General features: G+C 35.4%; 2 protein-coding genes across 2 annotated transcripts in view; one reads left to right on the top strand and one right to left on the bottom strand.

The window, feature by feature from the left end:
* LOC101893853 (endothelin-converting enzyme homolog) overlaps window positions 1-18,866 on the bottom strand; it is a 34,393-nt gene continuing 15,527 nt past the window's right edge. The window contains exons 2-10 of the mRNA XM_059126834.1: window positions 13,219-13,381; window positions 8,653-8,750; window positions 8,018-8,591; window positions 7,669-7,951; window positions 6,788-7,616; window positions 6,515-6,563; window positions 1,018-1,216; window positions 438-950; window positions 1-376 (exon numbers count right to left, since the gene is read on the bottom strand). Coding sequence (XP_058982817.1) covers window positions 606-950; window positions 1,018-1,216; window positions 6,515-6,563; window positions 6,788-7,616; window positions 7,669-7,951; window positions 8,018-8,591; window positions 8,653-8,750; window positions 13,219-13,381 — 2,540 coding nt within the window. The 3' untranslated portion in view covers window positions 1-376; window positions 438-605. The remainder of the gene's footprint in view (window positions 377-437; window positions 951-1,017; window positions 1,217-6,514; window positions 6,564-6,787; window positions 7,617-7,668; window positions 7,952-8,017; window positions 8,592-8,652; window positions 8,751-13,218; window positions 13,382-18,866) is intronic.
* Window positions 15,901-17,540, top strand: LOC131804254 (uncharacterized). The gene is made up of 4 exons (XM_059126835.1): window positions 15,901-16,498; window positions 16,571-16,692; window positions 16,750-16,890; window positions 16,950-17,540. The coding sequence occupies exons 1-4, from the start codon at window positions 16,201-16,203 to the stop codon at window positions 17,178-17,180; spliced, it is 792 nt and encodes a 263-aa protein (XP_058982818.1). The 5' UTR covers window positions 15,901-16,200; the 3' UTR covers window positions 17,181-17,540.

Genomic DNA, 18,866 nt, shown 5'->3' on the forward strand with positions numbered 1-18,866 from the left:
GTTCTTAGATATGCCTGTATGAAATCTTATATTTATTATACTATTTACAAGTCACCAGAATAACCATAATTTTCATCGTGCATAAAATCAACACCGACTTGGTTGAGAAATTTTCCTTAAAAATGACCAGATATTTCATTATACAAATATATTATAACTTATGCATATGGAAACAAATCTAATGTATTTTTATAGATTAAATGTTCTCACAGATACTGAAATAAATATTGTATTTTAAAATCACGAATACACAACCAAAAATATGACCCTAAATCACAATTACGGTATTTCCACATATTATGAGGTGAAGAAAGTGTGAATGTACTGATGCGTATATAACGTTAAGTGCTCGTTGGAACCCAGTTGCAACAATATTCTGCAAATACAAGATATACATAAGAGTTATATTCAAATAAATATTCCAAGTATTCACTTACCAGCATATTAAAGTATTTTTCTTGAAACGGGGATGACAATGCAACTGACATGTCATAGACAAATACGAATGACACTCACATAAAAACGTTAGTACAAATCCTCTTAGTTCAATTTGTGATATTGTGTCAATGGGAAATATCACACTGTACGCACAAGATAAGGCCCTTTTACCAAATTCGACACTTATGTCCTTTGGGATTCATTCCAGAACCGGGCGGACACTGAAAAGTATCGGCAAATTCCTGAGAGTTTGAAAGTACGCCTTTTAAACGAAATCTTCCCGGGCAGTGGGAATCTTCAACTGCATAGCGTGATGCGGCCGGCGTATAGGCTTCACACCATAAGTTGCCAAACGAGATGAAAAACAACTGTTCGTGGCTATAGTGCTCTAAACCGGGTAGACGCATTCTCTCTTTGCCGTTTTCTTTTATAAAAAGACGATAGGCATGAAACGCTTCCCGCATGCCACCATTGTCGGCTATGTTCTCACCCAGGGTTAATTCACCATCGATCTACGAATGAAATTGTTTTATAATGTGGGTAAATATATATTTTGCTTTATCAAATATAACATCTTACATATTCTTCAATGTCCTCCAAAAAGTAGTGGCTATATTGTTCTATGAAACATTCAGTTCGATTTATATATTCGTTAATTGTTTCATTTGACCACCATTGCACCATGTTGCCGTTTTTATCAAACATTCGACCGCTATCGTCGAAACCATGGGTCAACTCATGTCCCAATATCGTGCCTATAGAACCATAATTTAGGGCCCTAAATATAAAACATTATGTTATTTCTATAAATAATATATTAAAAAAAGATTACAAACTAATAGCATATCAAGGTACTTGTGATCACATACAACAATGAAAATATAACGAGTGCTAATAGCAACTAATTAAAACAAGTAAAAAAGCAGTAAGTTCGGCAGGGCCGAACTTTGAATAACCTCCACCATTTGGAACGGAAATTGGAAATTCCATTCGAAAATGTGGCTAAAATCACAAAAATACCGAATATCGGGAGGTACCGTTATATGGGGCTATACGATATCGTGGACCTATATAGATAATTCTCTTCCGAGGTATAAAGTACCCGCAAGTAACTCCCTGGGTGGATTTCCAGACAATTCCTTTAAAAAATGTGGGTAAAATCTTCTAAATACCGAATATCGAGGGGTATCCTTATATGGGGGATATACGATATCGAAGACCTATATTGACAATTTTCTCTCAGGGGATTAAATGCTCACAAGGGACTTCTTGTGTGGAATTTCAGACAATTCCATTAAAGAATGTGGCTAAAATCATCGAAATACCGAATATCGCGTGGTACCGTTAAATGGGGGCTATACGATATCGTGGACCGATATAGCCCATCTTCGAACTTGACCTACCTGCAGAGAAAAGAGAGATCTGTGCAAAATTTTAGCTTCCTATCTTAATACGTTTAGACTGTAGCGTGATTACAACAGACGGACGGACAGACCGACGGACAGGGCTAAATCGTCTTAGAATTTTAAGCTGATCAAGAATGTATATACTTTGTTGGGTCTAAAATGATTATTTCGATGAGTTACAAACGGAGTGACGAACTTAATATACCCTCCATACTATGTATGGTGGAGGGTATAAAAAACAGTAAAGAAAGTCTTAAAGTCGGGCGGGGCCGACTCTGTGATACCTTACATCACTTTGCTAATTTAGTAGAGCTCCACATAGCAATTAAAAGTTTTTATGGGGGAATTTAATCATAAATGCTATGGTTATAATTATAATTTAAAGTTCAAAAGACGAAATATGCATAAGCATTTGTATCTTTTAAATTCGGACTTGTATTGCCCATTTGATATATATGGGAGCTATATCCAAATCTGAACCGATCTTGATAAAATTCGGCAAATATATTTCTGTATAGTACGGCTGCGGAGAACTAAAATAACAAATCGGATGAACAATGTAGATTGGAGCTATAGCTATATCTGAACCGATTTTCACTTAAACTTAATATACTTGTTTTTAGGCTGAATTCCCTCGGAAGTGCCAGCATTCAGTCCATTTGCCAATAAACCTGATATCGGATAAACGGAGCTATATCCAAATCTGAACCGATCTTTATAAAATTTCGTAAAGATATTTCAGGGCTGCATCTGATATCTGGTACTGAATATTATAATTTTCATGGAATGCATATTCGATATTCGATCGATTGTCTCCAAATTTGATGTACTTTCTTCTAAACTGAATTCGGTCGGAAGTGCCGAAATTCAGGTCGTGTGGACTGTTATTCGCTACTTGGTGCACAATTAACCTAAAATCGGTTGAAGATATATTTGGGAGCTATATTTAAAGTTGAACCTATTCACACCAATTACAATAGGATTCGTTCTTGTTCTAAAAAAATATTGTTTGGAAAATTTCTTTTCAATCGTAAAAAATACATGGACAGACGGACGGACGGACAGATGGACTCACGTGCATAAATCGACTCTGAAAATGATTCTATAGGGAGAGGTAACTATGGGTCAATCTCGCTTCCTTCTTCATATTACAAACAAATGCACAAACACATAATATCCTTACCACTATTTTGTGTAGTAATGTAATGAATAATGGGAGGTACAGTTTCATGGGGGCACAGGAAAACGTGGACCTATAAAGACAATGTTTTGTCACAATGTGGCATATATTCCTAAAATGTGGCATATATTCCATTATATGGAGAATATAGGAAAACTTGGACTTTTATAAACAAAGTAGCATCACAGGAGCTAAACCCCGTTGAAAACTCTAAGTACCGAATTTTATACAATTCTCTTAGAAAATGTACTCAAGATCGTCGAAATACCGACAGTTCGGAGCACGTGCGGCAGTTCTTGGAAAGTGACGCAGTTCCGAATCCAAACTATAGTTAAAGCCAGTAAGGAACAAGTTAAAAAGCAGTAAGTTCGGCTGGGCCGAACTTTTAATACCCTCCACCATTTGCAACGAATTTGGAAATTTTTAAAAAATAAAATCCTTATAAAATTCTTTTAAAATTTTAAAAATACCGAATATAGCCGTTTTATTGGGGTCTATACGACGTGGACATACATAGGCATTGTTTGTCATAAGCCATTTCCATATTCAAATTCGAAACTTGAAATAAACAGTGAATAATGTAGCTAAAATCATCAAAATATCGTATATAAGGAGATGCCGTTATATCGGAGCTATGCAAAGACCTGGACCAGCATAGACAATTTTTTGTAACAGGCTGTAGCATCCATTACGAACTTCAAATACCACATCTCAAACAATTTCGGTGGGTATTGTACCTAAAATCGTCAAAATACCGAATATAGGGAGGTACTGATATATGGGGCCTATACGAAGACCTCGACCCGCACAGACAATTTTCTGTCACAGACTGTAGTTCCCATAACGAACTTCAAATACCAATTTTGAAACAATTCCGGTGAATAATGTTGCTACAATCATCAAAATACCGAATATCGGGGGGTACGATATATGGGGGCTATATGAAGACGTGGACCTACATGGCCCATTTTCTGTTTTATGCTCCAGTATCTATTGCGAACTTCAAATACCAAATTTGGAACAATTCCGCTAAATAATGTCGCTAAAATCATCAAAATACCGAATATCGGGGGGTACCGTTATATGGGGGCTATATGAAGACGTGGACCTGCACAGAAAATTTTCTGTCTTAGGGTGTAGTATCCATTTAGAACTTCAAATACCAGATTTGAAAAAAATCCCGTGAATAATGTCGCTAAAATCATTAAAATACCGAATATAGGGAGGTACCGTTATATGGGGGCTATATGAAAACGTGGACCTACATGGCCCATTTACGAACTTAACCTGCCTACTGGAAAAATAAACATGTGTGCAAAATTTTAGCCATCTATCTCAATTCGTTCGAAAGATAGCGTGATTACAACAGACAGACAGACAGACAGACAGACAGACGGACATCCCTAAATCGACTTAGAATTTTACGCTGGTCAAGAATATATATACTTTGTTGGGTCTGATATGAGTATTTCGAGGAGTTACAAACGGAATGACAAAGTTAATATACCCTCCATAGTATGGTGGAGGGTATAAAAAAACAGAAGACGGATGCACCCGACTTTATGATACAATTCACCCCCAATTATATTAAGTGGGATTTAAATTTTGAAATCGGTTGAAACTAGAATATGGAACTCTATTCTAATCTTAATCGATTTTCACAATTTTCTCTGAAACTATTAGTGCAAAATATCATTGCTTTAATGTGTTTATAACGAATTAGAAAATATTTAAATAAAAAATCAGATGCTATATAGGGTCCGCAAGCCAACGATTTTCTTTACCTATGCTTATTTCGTGAATGAAAACACAAAGCTCATGTCTCAAATCAATTTAATGTTGCATTATGTGTGCGCCAGCACTGCATATAAAAAATGTCACATTTTGGGCACTGAAAAGTCTGAAAAATCGTTTGGTGCGGATTTTGGTCCAGAGACATAATTGAGTCATTTTTTGTCAAACAGAATCAAGGTACCGCCGTACACGTTACACACGTGCCACATAGCCGAAACAACACTCGATTTTCAAAAAAAGTTATTCGGCGGACCCTTCATATAGGCGCAATAGGTACAAAAACAGCTGTCGTTAAGTGTTTGTGGAAGACTCCCAAAATGTTAAGAAAATCTTATCAAAATTGGAAAGAATTATTATATATTATATAATTGGAAAGAATTATATATACATAATTATTATATTATTATATACAGGGTGAGATGAACAAACTGCAACCAACTTCAGACTGCTGTCATTTCTAAGCCACTCGTCCGACAGCTGTTAAAATTATTCCAGTGACAGCTTATTATATTGTTTACAAGCTTACAAAAGCATGTAAGAATTTTCCAAAAAAATGTTTATTTGCGATGGAATTCAAGCGTGATAGTGTGTTTTCTTTATATTTGGCTGGAAAACAATAAGTGGCTATCGTTAGAGCACTCCAGCATTTAAATGTGAATAAATCTGTTGTATCTCGTACTATCGCTCATTACCACGATACTAGTAGCGTAGCGCGACGTCAAGGAAGTGGACGGAAAAAAACAGTAACATCAGCAGAAATGGTTCGAAAAGTAAAGAAGCGACTTGATCGAAAGTGGTAAACTGCAGAATTTTGTTTTCTCCGATGGGAAAACATACGTTATAAACAAAACAAAATGAACGTGTTTACTTGCCAAAGAGATCAGCTGAAAATGTGCAACTTCGGTTGGCCACCAGAACTCAAGCGCCGGCCATGGTGATGGTGTGGGTAGTCATAACAGCCGATGGTCGTTCTCCGCTCGTATTTATCGACCGTGGCAACAGAATAACAGAATATTATCGCGAAAATTTTCTGAAGGGAGTATTAAAGCCTTGTGCACGCAAACATTTTGGCCGCAGACCTTTGACATTCCAACAGGAATGGTTACAAAATGAGGTTCCTCGTTTCATTTCCAGCGCACAATGGCCACCAATCATGGCAAATTCAACTGGACCCAATAGGGTTATCGAAAATGTTGCACAAAAATATTGGGTTATCGTACACACCTTTTGTCGTGAATGCGGCCTTAATAATCTAGGTTGTTTCGTTTAGAATACGAGACTCCTAAATTAAATATTTTTGTCTATTTTTTTTAGACTTTCATTATGGGTAAATTAGGGCGAGTGCGCTCCTGGCAGCAGAAAAAAACAGCAAATTCAATTTTTAGATGTAGCTCGAACATGAGTACTACTATTTACCTCGTTTACGAGTGGGAGCAAAATTCGTTCAGAGTCGAGCAAATTCTACTAGATTTTTAATTTGAATTTAACTTATTTTTGTGGATAAATAATGAATACACATTTATTATTCATATCCTGTTCAAAATGCTGTGCAAATAAAAGATATGAGTGCAGTGCTGGTGCTACAAATCTTAAAAGATTCAATTGTGACATACACGTGATATTCAGTGGTATTCTAGTGCGTCTATATTTAGTAACTAAAAATATTATTATATTAGTAAATTCCATCTTCACTCACTCCAGTCCCAAATCGTAAAAAGGATATTGCAATATTGCAATTGGTATCGCTAGAAATACGAAGACACATTAATGAAAGGAAATACAATTTTAATTCAAAATCCATTCTGATTGACACATCTCTAGAACAATATAAGTTAATTTCCCTGAAATGTTTACATTTCCACGAAAAGATAACTAAAATCAAATAATTTTAATGGCATTCGAACATGCAATAAGCCAATACCCACGCACATACATTTACACACACACACCCACACATTCACATACTTACTTATGGCGTTCGCTTGAAACGTGTGAAATGCATTGACATTCGACGGTGATGTGGCCCATCCAAAGGGTTCAGGAACATTCAGATTATTCAGCTTGATTTGCATTTGCCAACGCAAAACACCAACCATATTCTCGAGATGAGTTGAGGCATTGACATGCACATCCTCGTAGAACTCATCCAACGCTGTGGCATTGGTAAGCCAGTCCGGATAGCCAATGAAACTTTTCATTTCCGCAGACTTTTGCAAAGTCTCGTGTTTCGTTGGCCCATCCATCCATGTCGTCGAACGTATCAAATTGTTAAACGATCTTCGTATATCGTTCAGCATACGACGTACGTTTGGCAATTTGTGACGCGTGAAGTCGTCATCTGCCAATGCATAGCTGACCGCCATGCCCATGAGGCTATTAATGCCGTGAGCACAGTAAATGGAGCGCGGCGAATTGCCTTCGGTGCCAATCACCAGGCGCATGTATTCGGCATGTAGCAGACGCATTTCACTGGTCGTGTGTAGGATAAGCTCTTCCACCGCACTCAGCCACAAATAGAACTCGAGATGAGAGGTTGGTATTTCCAGCAAATATTCTGCTATTGTTTGTATGTAGAGAATGTCCGCATTGCTAGTGATTATCTCAAGCTGAGAGACATTGAATTTGGTGTCATTCGAGACGCTGTCAAACATTTGCTGGAGGTATGGTTCCCAAATGGGCAGTGATTTGGGTGTCAAGAGTTTGTCTGTTTGATTTTGCAAGTCTTTAACGGATATGTAGACTAAATCATCGATGGGATTTTTTGAAGATTGTGTGGCATTTTCGGCACTGCTTTTGAGCTGGAAAAATGAATAGTTGCATTGAATGCTAAATGAATTTTCCACTACCAACCTTATAGATTTTTCGCGCTACTTTAACAATTGCCATTGTCATGGCCTCTGTACTTTCATCAGTCTCGCCCGGAGTTATATCTGGATCCAAGTAAGATACGTAGACTTCCATAATCTTCTTAACGTAGGACACATATGCCCGTAACCCACTATTGGTTTCTTTGGTAGATTCGGCTTCTTCTTCCTCGCGACCTTCAAGATCCATATCATCATCGTCGTCATCTGAGCCGAAAATTGTCTTCTTGCGTACCTTGTGCAGAATCTTATGGACATCATCGTTGTTACTGAAACGACAATTTGCACATGTAATCCTAAATAAAAAAAAATTAAAGCAATTAAATACTACTTACAAGGGCAACGCGGAATCTGTTTCCGGTGTTCCCAGTGCAATGCGATTAATGGTTCGATTCAATGGATCGGGAAATATGTCGAAACCAATTATCAAATCCATACCCAAATATTTCTTTATAAGAACAACGGAATCCAGCCAATTGAATTTTTCAATTGTATTGTATTTTTTGGCGCTCTCCGGCGAGAGTGTTAAATTCAGCCCACTAGGAATTAATGGCAGCTTAAATTCTTTCAAGAAATGTACCAATGGTTCCATTTCTCGTTCCTCCAATTGTTGCATATCCATGCAGGCCTTGTACATAAGCTTTGCCTTGCCAACGGCTTCCGGTTCGCTGGTGGAAACATTCATCTTTAGGAAATCTCTTAATTCGCGCATAATTTTCGCTTGTCTCTCCCGAAACCAATCGTTCGAGGTCACCGATTCGGGTCGCGGATGCTCCTGTGACCAACGACCACATGTAAATTGATAAAAGTCCTCACAGGGATCAGTCTCTTCGTCCATTGAGTATATAAGGCTTGCCGATGTCCTGAGACACTCATTTGTCCGGCAGATTGTACTAATTGATTGATTGTCTAAAAGTGTAAACAATTTTAGTCCTGAGGTTGGACACATATAGTTGTTTCAAGTACTTACGCAATAAAGCGGCTAAAACTATTATTGTAATGAATAAAACTACAACGAGTATTATGAGCAATATGAATATTGTCTTGTGAAAATATTTCCGACGAAATCTGAAAATACAACGGAGAGGAAACATAAAAATGAATTTCATATTTATTTTCGTGTTAGGAAAAGTTTAAGTTCTTAGTAGGTTAATAAAATAAATTAATTTAATATTTCAAACCCCGAGGGATGTTTGATGTCAAATACTCTTAAATAACTTTATGAGGAAATGCCAGTCATCTGCTGTTGGAGTACCAACTGGAAATTCGAAATGTTCTAGGAGGAGTGTACCGATATTGTACATTTTCGCACATAACCTTGAACTGATACAAATATTAGGATTTGCCAATTTTGAGATAATCATTATGTTTTTCAAATCGAATGGACTGATATTAGCTTCTCGCAACATCCAGATAGACAGATGTTCTGAAACGTATATAATCCATACAAATCTAAACGGTCTAAAACCGTTATGAGTTAAGTGCAGCATGATGTCTCAGTTAAACTAAAATACCAAATTATATTTTATTCCATTCGAAAGTCTAGGCAAACCAAATATATAAATACCTAAAATTGGGTCCTACCTTTATTTGGGGATTATACAAAAATTTGGGTAGACATATCACTTTTTCAATTTCATACATTTGCAGAAATTATATGATCATGATCACAATTCTTTTGTCTTTACTTCAGATTTAGACAGTACGAGTTTACAATTGCGACAATTTTTCTCGTTCTCGTTATCATCACCTTTTCTGTCATTTGTTACGTGACCGTTACATAAAGTTCTATCCCTACCTAACAATATCTTTTTATACCCTCCACCATACATAGCATGGAGGGTATATTAAGTTCGCCATTCCGTTTGTAACTCATCGATATAATCATTTACTTATTCTTAATCAGCGCAAAATTCTAAGACGATTTAGCCATGTCCGTCTGTTGTAATCACGCTAGAGTCAAAACGAATAAAGCTACGAAGCTAAAATTTTCCACAGGTCAGTATTTTGTCTGCAGGCAGGTCACGTTTCTTTCACAAGGAGTTCTTTCTGTGTACTTTACCCTCTGGAAGATGATGGTTTATATAGGTTCACGATATCGTATAGCCCCCATATAAGGGTACCCCCGATATTTGGTATTTTGATGATTTTAGCTACATTTTCCAACGGAATTGTCTGAAAATCCACACTGGGAGTTTTTTCTGAGTACCTTACTCCCTGGAAGGGAAATATCTATATAGGCTCAAGATATCGTATAGGCCACATACAAATGTACCCCCAGTTATTTCGCGATTTTAGGGACGTTATGCACCGGAGTTGTTCAAATTGCGTATCTAGAATTCTTAATAGGTACTATAGCCTATAACAAAAAATTGCTTATGCAGGCGCACGTCTTCGTATAGCCTCCATATAATGGTACATCCCAATATTTGGTATTTTGACGATTTTAGCGACATTATTCGCGAGTTTTTTTTTCAAGTTTCGTATTTCAATATTGTAATGGCTTATGACAAAAGTTGCCTATGCAAGTCCGCGTCTTCGTATAGACCCAATATAGCGGCTATATTCTTTTTTTAAGACTTTAACAGAATTTTTAGCTAATGTTATTTTTTTTTAAATTTTCAAATTCGTTCCAAATTGAGTAGGGTATTTAAAGTTCGGTCTGGCTGAACATACTGCTTTTTTACTTCTTTTCTTTAACCCCAGCCATAGTTTCGACATTCCCTACATTATTTACGCATTATACCCTACAACACTATGTACCCCCAACACATAGTGTTGTAGGGTATAATGAGTAAATAATGTAGGGAATGTAATAATGTAGGGAAAGTTTGATTGGGCCAAAAATTATGCAACACCTCCAAATATTGGTTTTCCACATAGGAAAGTATATATTGATGTTCCTATCTCGCCAAGCTAAGTCGATCTAGCTATGTATTTCCGTCCGTCTGTCCATATTAATTTGTAATCACTCTACAGGTCGTCATTATGGCCCGATCTTCACGAAATTTAGAATGGAGGTGGAGCTAGAACCAGAATAGAACCCTATTTTGCTTTTGGAGATGTTCGCATAATATTAGGGGTCGAAATGGACCAAAAACTGAAAAATTTTCTGAATTTGCAGTTGCTCTACAGGTCGCAATTATAGACCAATCGACGCCGAATTTAGCATGAGGCTAGAGCTTAGCGCTGGGCAGAAGTCTTCCAATTTTGGTAATATTAAGTGGGTGAAATAGACCATAATATTTGTGTTAAATAAAAGTCAAATTTTTCATTAAACCGCGAATATTTTTAATCCCAGCGAAATTACAAATAGACGAACAGGTCAATCCTGACCGTTACGTAGATGCCGATAATAAACATATCGGATATATATAGCGAAATATATACAATGTATATGTACAAAGGAAGGGGATGTTAGCTAGAAGCTTATATTCACAAGAATGGCTGGACCGATTTTGAGAAATTTTGTCAATTCAGAAATCGCATAAACAGATGCCAGTAATGATGTTAAGATCGATTTTGTAGTATTTTGTGACATTTTTTTTTCATATTTTTTATCGCATGCGATTTTTTTAATTTGACTTTTAATATTGAAGTGTTTGTTTTGTAACATTTTTTCACCCTACAACACAGGTTGGGGATATTATATACAGATTGCAATTATCGCCCGATCCTCACGAAAATTTTCACAAGGGTAGGGTTAGGCTCAGAAGGACTAGGCCTATTGTTTTCAAAGATGTCTGCAATATATTTGCGTGTTTAAATGGACCAAAAACAAACAAAAAAATTCCTGATCACACAATTGAAGCCAATCGATACGCTTAAGAAAAGAGTTAAGGACAGAGAAGAATTGTAGCATTTTCGATGACCACTGGATTATATTTAGTTGTAAAATGGACAACAACAACTTACAGCACGACGGAGTGGGTAAATATTGGACAAATGTCCCTGTTCAAAATGCTAAGGGTAATATCTGGTCAGTGCTCCGTGATATAATTTCAAAAGCGAAATCTTCCAAAATGGATTTGGACATAATGGGACTTCTGACATATTGTAGTGTTGTTGGGTATCACATGGTCGACCCCGCACTACTATAGCCTTTGCTTACTTGTTTTTATATAAAACTAAAACACAAAAGGAATTGCCAGAAAATTGCCATTTTAAAATGACTATTCCGATGAAGTATGAAGAGTATGTCAAACTTACATGACGGTTAATGGTGGAGGATATTGAAACATAGGATTCTTCTTCTTCTTCTACCTGTATTACAAAGGGTGAACCTTATGAAAAATCTTAATTTTGAACATCTTACTATACTAGTTATATTACATTATAGAACATAGAAAAACATTGTACAATGTAAAACTAATCATAAATCATGTTTAAATATAGACCATATCTATCTATAGACATTTGTGACCTCCTTCACAGATAACATCATTCTGAATAAAATAAATCTTATATAATTTTTCAATAGTGTCAGAATTGATCGACGATTTGGCAACTTTTAGTGGTCAAAAAATGGGTAGCTATTTCGTGTGATATGCCAATGCAAGAACAAGTAAAAAAACAGCAAAGTTTAACGCTCTCCAAAATTTGGAAGAAATTTGAAATTTTTCAAAAAAAAAAACTACAACTCAAATAAAAACCGTTATATGGGATTATACGAAGACGCGGCCCTGATAACGAAATGTTTTGTCATAGGCTGTACTGTACTGAATAATGTCACGAAAATCATTAAAATATCTAATATCGGGAGGTACCGTTATATGGGGGATATACGAAAACGTGAACCTGCATACGACATTTTCTTTTGTCATAGGCTGTAGTACCCATTACGAACTTTAAACATGAAATTTGAAATAATTCCGGTAAATAATGTCGCTAAACTTGTTAGAAATACCGATTATCAGAAGGTACCGTTTTAAGGGAGCTATACGAAAACGTGGACCGACATGGCCCATTTAAGAACTTAACCTACCTACTGGTAAACTATGCATGCATGCAAAATTTTAGAATTCTATCTCAAGATAGCGTGATTACAACAGCCAGACATAGAGGCGGATATCGCTAGACCGTCTTAGAATTTTACGCTAATCCAAAATATATATATACTTTGTGGGGTCTAATATTTCGAAGAGTTACAAACGGAATGACAAACTTAATATACCCTCCATACTATGGTGGAGGGTATAATAATCGGTTTGTTGCTTGATTTGTAAGTAATTACGACACAGGTTCCTCGAAGGTGGCAACTGTAGATCACAGCTATGTTCGGGATCCTTTATGTAATTTTAAACTGTTTCTTTCTTCATTTTCAGAAGTCTTTTCCGAAGTGGTTTACTGCAAAAGTACCTTGTTCACTAAGAAAACTTCTTAGAATTGTTCTGCTCTAATGAACTTTTATTATGGCGAGGAACATATATTTAGAATTGGAAAATACTACACTCTCACTGATTGCCCCCTTACTATTAAAATACAATAATTATTTCGAATGGAAATTTTCTATATTCAATCGAAACTTCATACTCACCGTGATTCAACCCCTACGAAATTATTGTTCGGATAGTGGTGTAGAACAGGTGGTGATTTCGTTCCATTATTGTTACGGCTGACTTCGTCCCCCGCAATGCCATTGCCACTGTATGCTCGCGTGGAAGTGTGACCGGAAACCGGAGTGTGAACACTTAAATTGCCTAAAAAAATATAATTTCATTAATCACCTTGGTGCCGTAGCATAGATTGTATTCATTACACATATGTAGTGGACATTGTCATTCCAATCAAATAATTGATGTGTGGTATTACAATGAAAAAATATGTTTTTATTTGGTCTTTTCTATACAACATTTGTGTAAGGAAAATAACTAAGATAATTAAATGAAAAAGCAACAAACAGACATTTATATGTCGATTTAGTAATTATTTTCGGAGCAAAAGTTTAGCCACACTTTTTTTTTTTTTTTTTGTCAAAGAATATAACTATTTTTTAAAGATGAAATAAACTTTAAATTATTTGGAGCTATTGAATTAAAGTTTACATATTACAGATGTCTCTCTGTAAATACAATTTTTTTCTAAAGAGCTGAATATGAAATTTCTTCTATATATACGGTCTAAATAATTCTTCAATTAAAACTTGAATGAACTTGATCTACTGTCTACTTACTTATTTTGGAAAAAGAGAGGAAAAAAATCGAAAAGTCGAATGGGATGGCCCCATGCCATGGTAGAATTACAAGGTAACCCTTTCAGGCCAGCTGGTATCAATTTGATATGTCAAAAAATTGTTGTAATTTGAATTCACCTTCATTTACACATAAGAAAATTGTTGCATGATTTCAAACTTTAACAATGCTATTGATGGAAAACAGAGATTTTACGTTTTTATAGAGTATGAGGGAAAAAGTGTATATTCAACATATGGTAGGCATAGGTAATATGGAGATCTAAAATTCGTGGATATTTGAAATAAGTGAAGCAGGGAATCAATTTCATATAGGAGATAAACCGATACATGGAATTTCATCATCTTATTTGTACGGATTTTCAACTGTTATACACTAAAGGGCTTCAACAGTGAAAGGTGAATGATTCCAAAGCATATTGGATTGGTTTGGGGAACAAAACATTGGCAATTTTTGGGGTGTGATTAAATATTGAGATAATTTTTTTATTTCAAATTGTTCGAATGTATTAAAGTTATCTATACATAAAAGACTTCCTGTCTGCTATACATTTCATAGCTGAGTAAATAATATGCGTGGACTCACAGTAGACTCAGCCCCTATATCTTCTGGAATCTTTGATCCAAATCTTAAGTAAGCCTGAGGAGTAAATATACCCTAAAGTACCTTTTAGGTAGCATGCCACTACAGCGAGAAAGCTGACGATGTTGCAAAAAAAAAAGGGTACACCCCAGAACCACCACAAAACATAATTTTTAAGCATCAAAACTAATTTTCCGGATATTTACTGTATTACTTGTAAAGAACATTATCGCTGTTGAATATGAAATCAACGTTGCCAACGTTACCAAGACTGCATGCTGTGTAAGGATGATGAAGAGATAACAACGATTGGACATCTATTATCGCAAATGTCCTTCGTTAGCGCGCTGGAGACTACGATCACTCCATTTCCAGTCTCTGTGAAAAATGTTGTATTGAACGTGCTATAATGAAACCAAGATGCAGAGGCTTCAGCATTACTATCAATCGATGTTGGAAGTTTTGAATATTTGCTTTTGTAATAGAAAAAACAAAAATTTTGAAAATTTTTAATTTAATATTTTGATTGGAAAAATAATTTGCCCCAAATTTTGTACATCAAATCAATTCGCCCTGACTACAACTTTGACATATCAAGTTTCCAAAAAAGTAGCTTTGTTGTAATTTTCGCCTATGTTGCTACCTGTTATTTCTACCATGCCCCATGCAATATGTCGACAAAAGCAAGTGAAAAGCTAATTGAGTGATATTTAAAATATGCTTTTTAAATCTTTGCACTGACGTATACATTATTCTTACGGTGATCGATATTGAGGAAGGTATGTCAGTCGCCGTTCAGTTATAGCATCTATATAATTCCACAAGTTGACACTCGTAATTTTGCATATTTCTGCCAATTCCAATCGAATCGGTATTATTTACGAAAATATAAGCTCTAACTACAATCTTATTGGATAATAATTTGATTTTCTCTGTTTTTTTAAACCCTCCACCTTGGAAAGGAGGGTATATTAACTTTGTCATTCCGTTTGTAACATCCTTAAATATTCGTCGTAGACCCCATAAAGTATATATATTCATAATCAGCATAAAATTCTAAGTCGATTTAACGATGTCCGTCTGTCTGTCTGTTGAAATCACGATACAGCCCACATTATTTGACGTAGAGCGCCAAAAATTAGCAGAGCAATTTGTATTGTGTCTAGGATGGTTGGTATTGAAAATGAGATATATCGGTCCACGTTTTGGTATAGTCCCATATAACGGTACCTCCCGATATTCGGCATTTTAATGGTTTTTGCCACATTTCTTCTAATGTTTCCTTTACGCTAAGGTGGAGGGTATTAAAAGTTTGGCCCGGCCGAACTTAATGTTTTTGTACATGTTTTTATTTGTACACTGAGGGAAAAATCCCGTTGCGAAATCAAGCACGTATGTTGTCATTTTCGCAACGACCCGTTGTTATATTTTTCAACAACGGCTGTTGGTGAATTGTGCACGAACGTGCTCAAATTGACACCGAGACGTGGTCAACTTTCGGTACCAACAACAGCCGTGCTTAATTTGTCCATTTGTAATATTGGTAATTGCAGCCGATTACACACGAGTAAAAAATGACAACGGTGGTGCATGATTCACACACGGTCGTTGTCAATATGACACCGGTCGTGTATGAATTATGCACCACCACCTGCATAATGATGCACCACCGTTGTTACTTTGTACACCGACGTGCATGAATCGTACACGATCGTTGCCATTTTAGCAACTACCGTGTATGAATCATGCACCACCGTTGTCATTTTTTTTACTCGTGTGCAATCGGCTGCATATTTACCATTTTTTTCCGTGTTATTGAAAGAGAAAGGACGCATTGTGCAAAAAATTTATTGAAAATGAATAATAATTCGCAAGATCCTCAAAATATCATTGGTGAGTTGTTAGAAATCGATGGCAATATTGTTGTGGTTCGCGATACAAACCATTGCAGCAGTCAAGATGCGGAAAACAATGAGGACGATTATATGTTAAGGGAGTTCTTAAAAGGAATAAATATGGAGTCGCTTTTTGAACAATTAAAAGGTAAGTAAATAAAAATGAATTTTTCAGTTAATCAGTGTAATTAACAAAGAATTTTCTTTTTTGTTCTTTTAGCATCACATGTAACATTTCGCAGCTTGCAGTACTTGAAAAAAGAAGATTTAAAGGAAGCAGTGCCACCATTGGGACTGCGTGTTGAATTCAGAGAAAAGCTCTTTGCTTGGAAAAAACGAAAGGTACGTATTATTTGTTTTACAGAGTTGAACTCAGTATTAATATTGTCATAACAATAGCTCGGGATTGATGACGAAACTATGTCAGTTCCATCTAAAATAGGTGAATGGTGGAAACGCAACGAGACACCTGCAAGTACTCCTGGTACTCCCGACACTACAGGTTCGAACTGCTCAAAAGCCAAAGGAATTTTGTCAGAGGTAAGGTAAGAGTAATATTTGTGTAAGCATAGTTAATGTAGTTTTTTTATTTAATATAGGATCTAACGGAATTGTTAACACATACCTCGAAGGGGAAACTAGCGCTTGAATGTAGTAGCGTTAATAAGAAATTAAGTGACGAGCAAAGAGATGATATAATTAATATAATTATTGAAGATATTTTAACCAACAATGTTACTCTTTACACTCAAGACTATATGCGCATATTGGATGAAATTTGTTCCGTTTTTCCTCTTGAAAACGAAATGAGGGTAAGATTAACAATATAAACAACGTATCTGATTATGTAGTTTCTTAACTTATAATATGTCTTTATTTTTAGGATTATTATTACATTTCAAGAAAAGGAAAGAACAACGCAAGCGGAAAACTTTATGCCAAGTATAGAAACAAGAAGTCCAAAAGAATAAAGCTTTTGATTTCCGAGCCTAGCACAAGCAAAGCAGCAACTCACACATCTCCTAATTTTTGTAACAAAGATGTTCCCGAAATTGATGAATCAGTTGAAAATTCATTGAAAGCTTCCTTACTAAGAGAATGTAATGATTGGGGATCGATCTGCGAAAAATGGAAAAGATCTTTTAACATACGGCAAAGAGATATAAAAAATTTAAGTAGCCATACATTTCTCCTTGAATGGACGAAGTTGTCCGATGCAAGAGCTTCAGAATTGGTAAGTAGCCATGAGCTATTTATTTGTATATGGATACTAATGTTTCGTTTTAGGTCAACATTGATTTCGATATTATGTATCCACAGAAAGGCAATCTTCTACTTTCTAAATGGGACCAATTTAAGAAAAAAATTTACAATTATTATGGGAAAAATATTCATAACGAACATTGCAAACAACTCTTCGCAAATGTTTTGACGGCAAGCAGCATAGGTAAATTTTAATTCCTGATTTATCATAAACATTAAAAGTAATATTTATTTTATATTTCGGTTGCAGATGCTCAAGATTATATATACGCAATACTGTTGAATTCAGTTTTACCATCACCTGCTAGGTTTAAATGTGGAAACGGTAAATTACGAAAAAAAGTAACAATAGCTGATTCGCAGGAAAGTTTCGTACTGCGACTACCGACAATTAACGATTATAAAAGGCAAATTGATACAGTCACTGAAAAGTATTACAATGCTGGATTAACTATACAGCCATTTATAATTGTGGAGGGTTTGTCCGATTTCAATATAAAAGGTTTTTATGTTTTTTTTAACCACAATTTGTTAAAATTTCAATCGTTCCTCGAATGTTTAGATACATGTTTTAAAATTTTTCATGCACTTTCTTTAAAATATCCAAATGCCTGCCAAATTCCATGGATTTTTATCCAAAAATATTTTTATGAAATTAATACTGTATATGATATAAAATCAGTTAATTTGACTTCACTTATTAATTTCTGCAACAATAATTAAAGTACAATTCAAAATGTATATTTGCTTTCGTTGCCGTAAGCATTTTGATAAGGCAAATCTTTTAATAGCTCATTTGAAAACAGACCATTTAATGTCCACTAAATTTTTAAAAGTACAATGCGTTCAGGACAACTGTAAGCAAACATTTACAAAATTTACGTCATTCAGAATTCATTTAGAAAAACTTCACAAGAATCACACAAAAGCTCCACCAATGGTTAAAGCCATTAATGTGCCAGTTGAAATGTCATCATCAAAAGAAAATGATTATACAAACAGTGAAACTGTTATTAACAACAATACAATAGAAAAGGATTTAAATGTTTTGAAAAAGAAAACCTTATATCTGTCTTTACAATTACATGGTCAAAGCTATATGCCTAGAAATCATGTTATAGAAATACAACATTCTGTTTCAATTCTGCTTTCATCCATTTCATGTACAATTGAAAAATATATAACTGATCATCCAAATTATGAAGACTTAAGGTACTTACTAAACTTTTGTAAAAATCCTTTCGAAGAAACTA

This window comes from Musca domestica, unplaced genomic scaffold, assembly GCF_030504385.1.
Source record: "Musca domestica strain aabys unplaced genomic scaffold, Musca_domestica.polishedcontigs.V.1.1 4, whole genome shotgun sequence".
Classification (NCBI taxonomy): Eukaryota; Metazoa; Arthropoda; class Insecta; order Diptera; family Muscidae; genus Musca; species Musca domestica.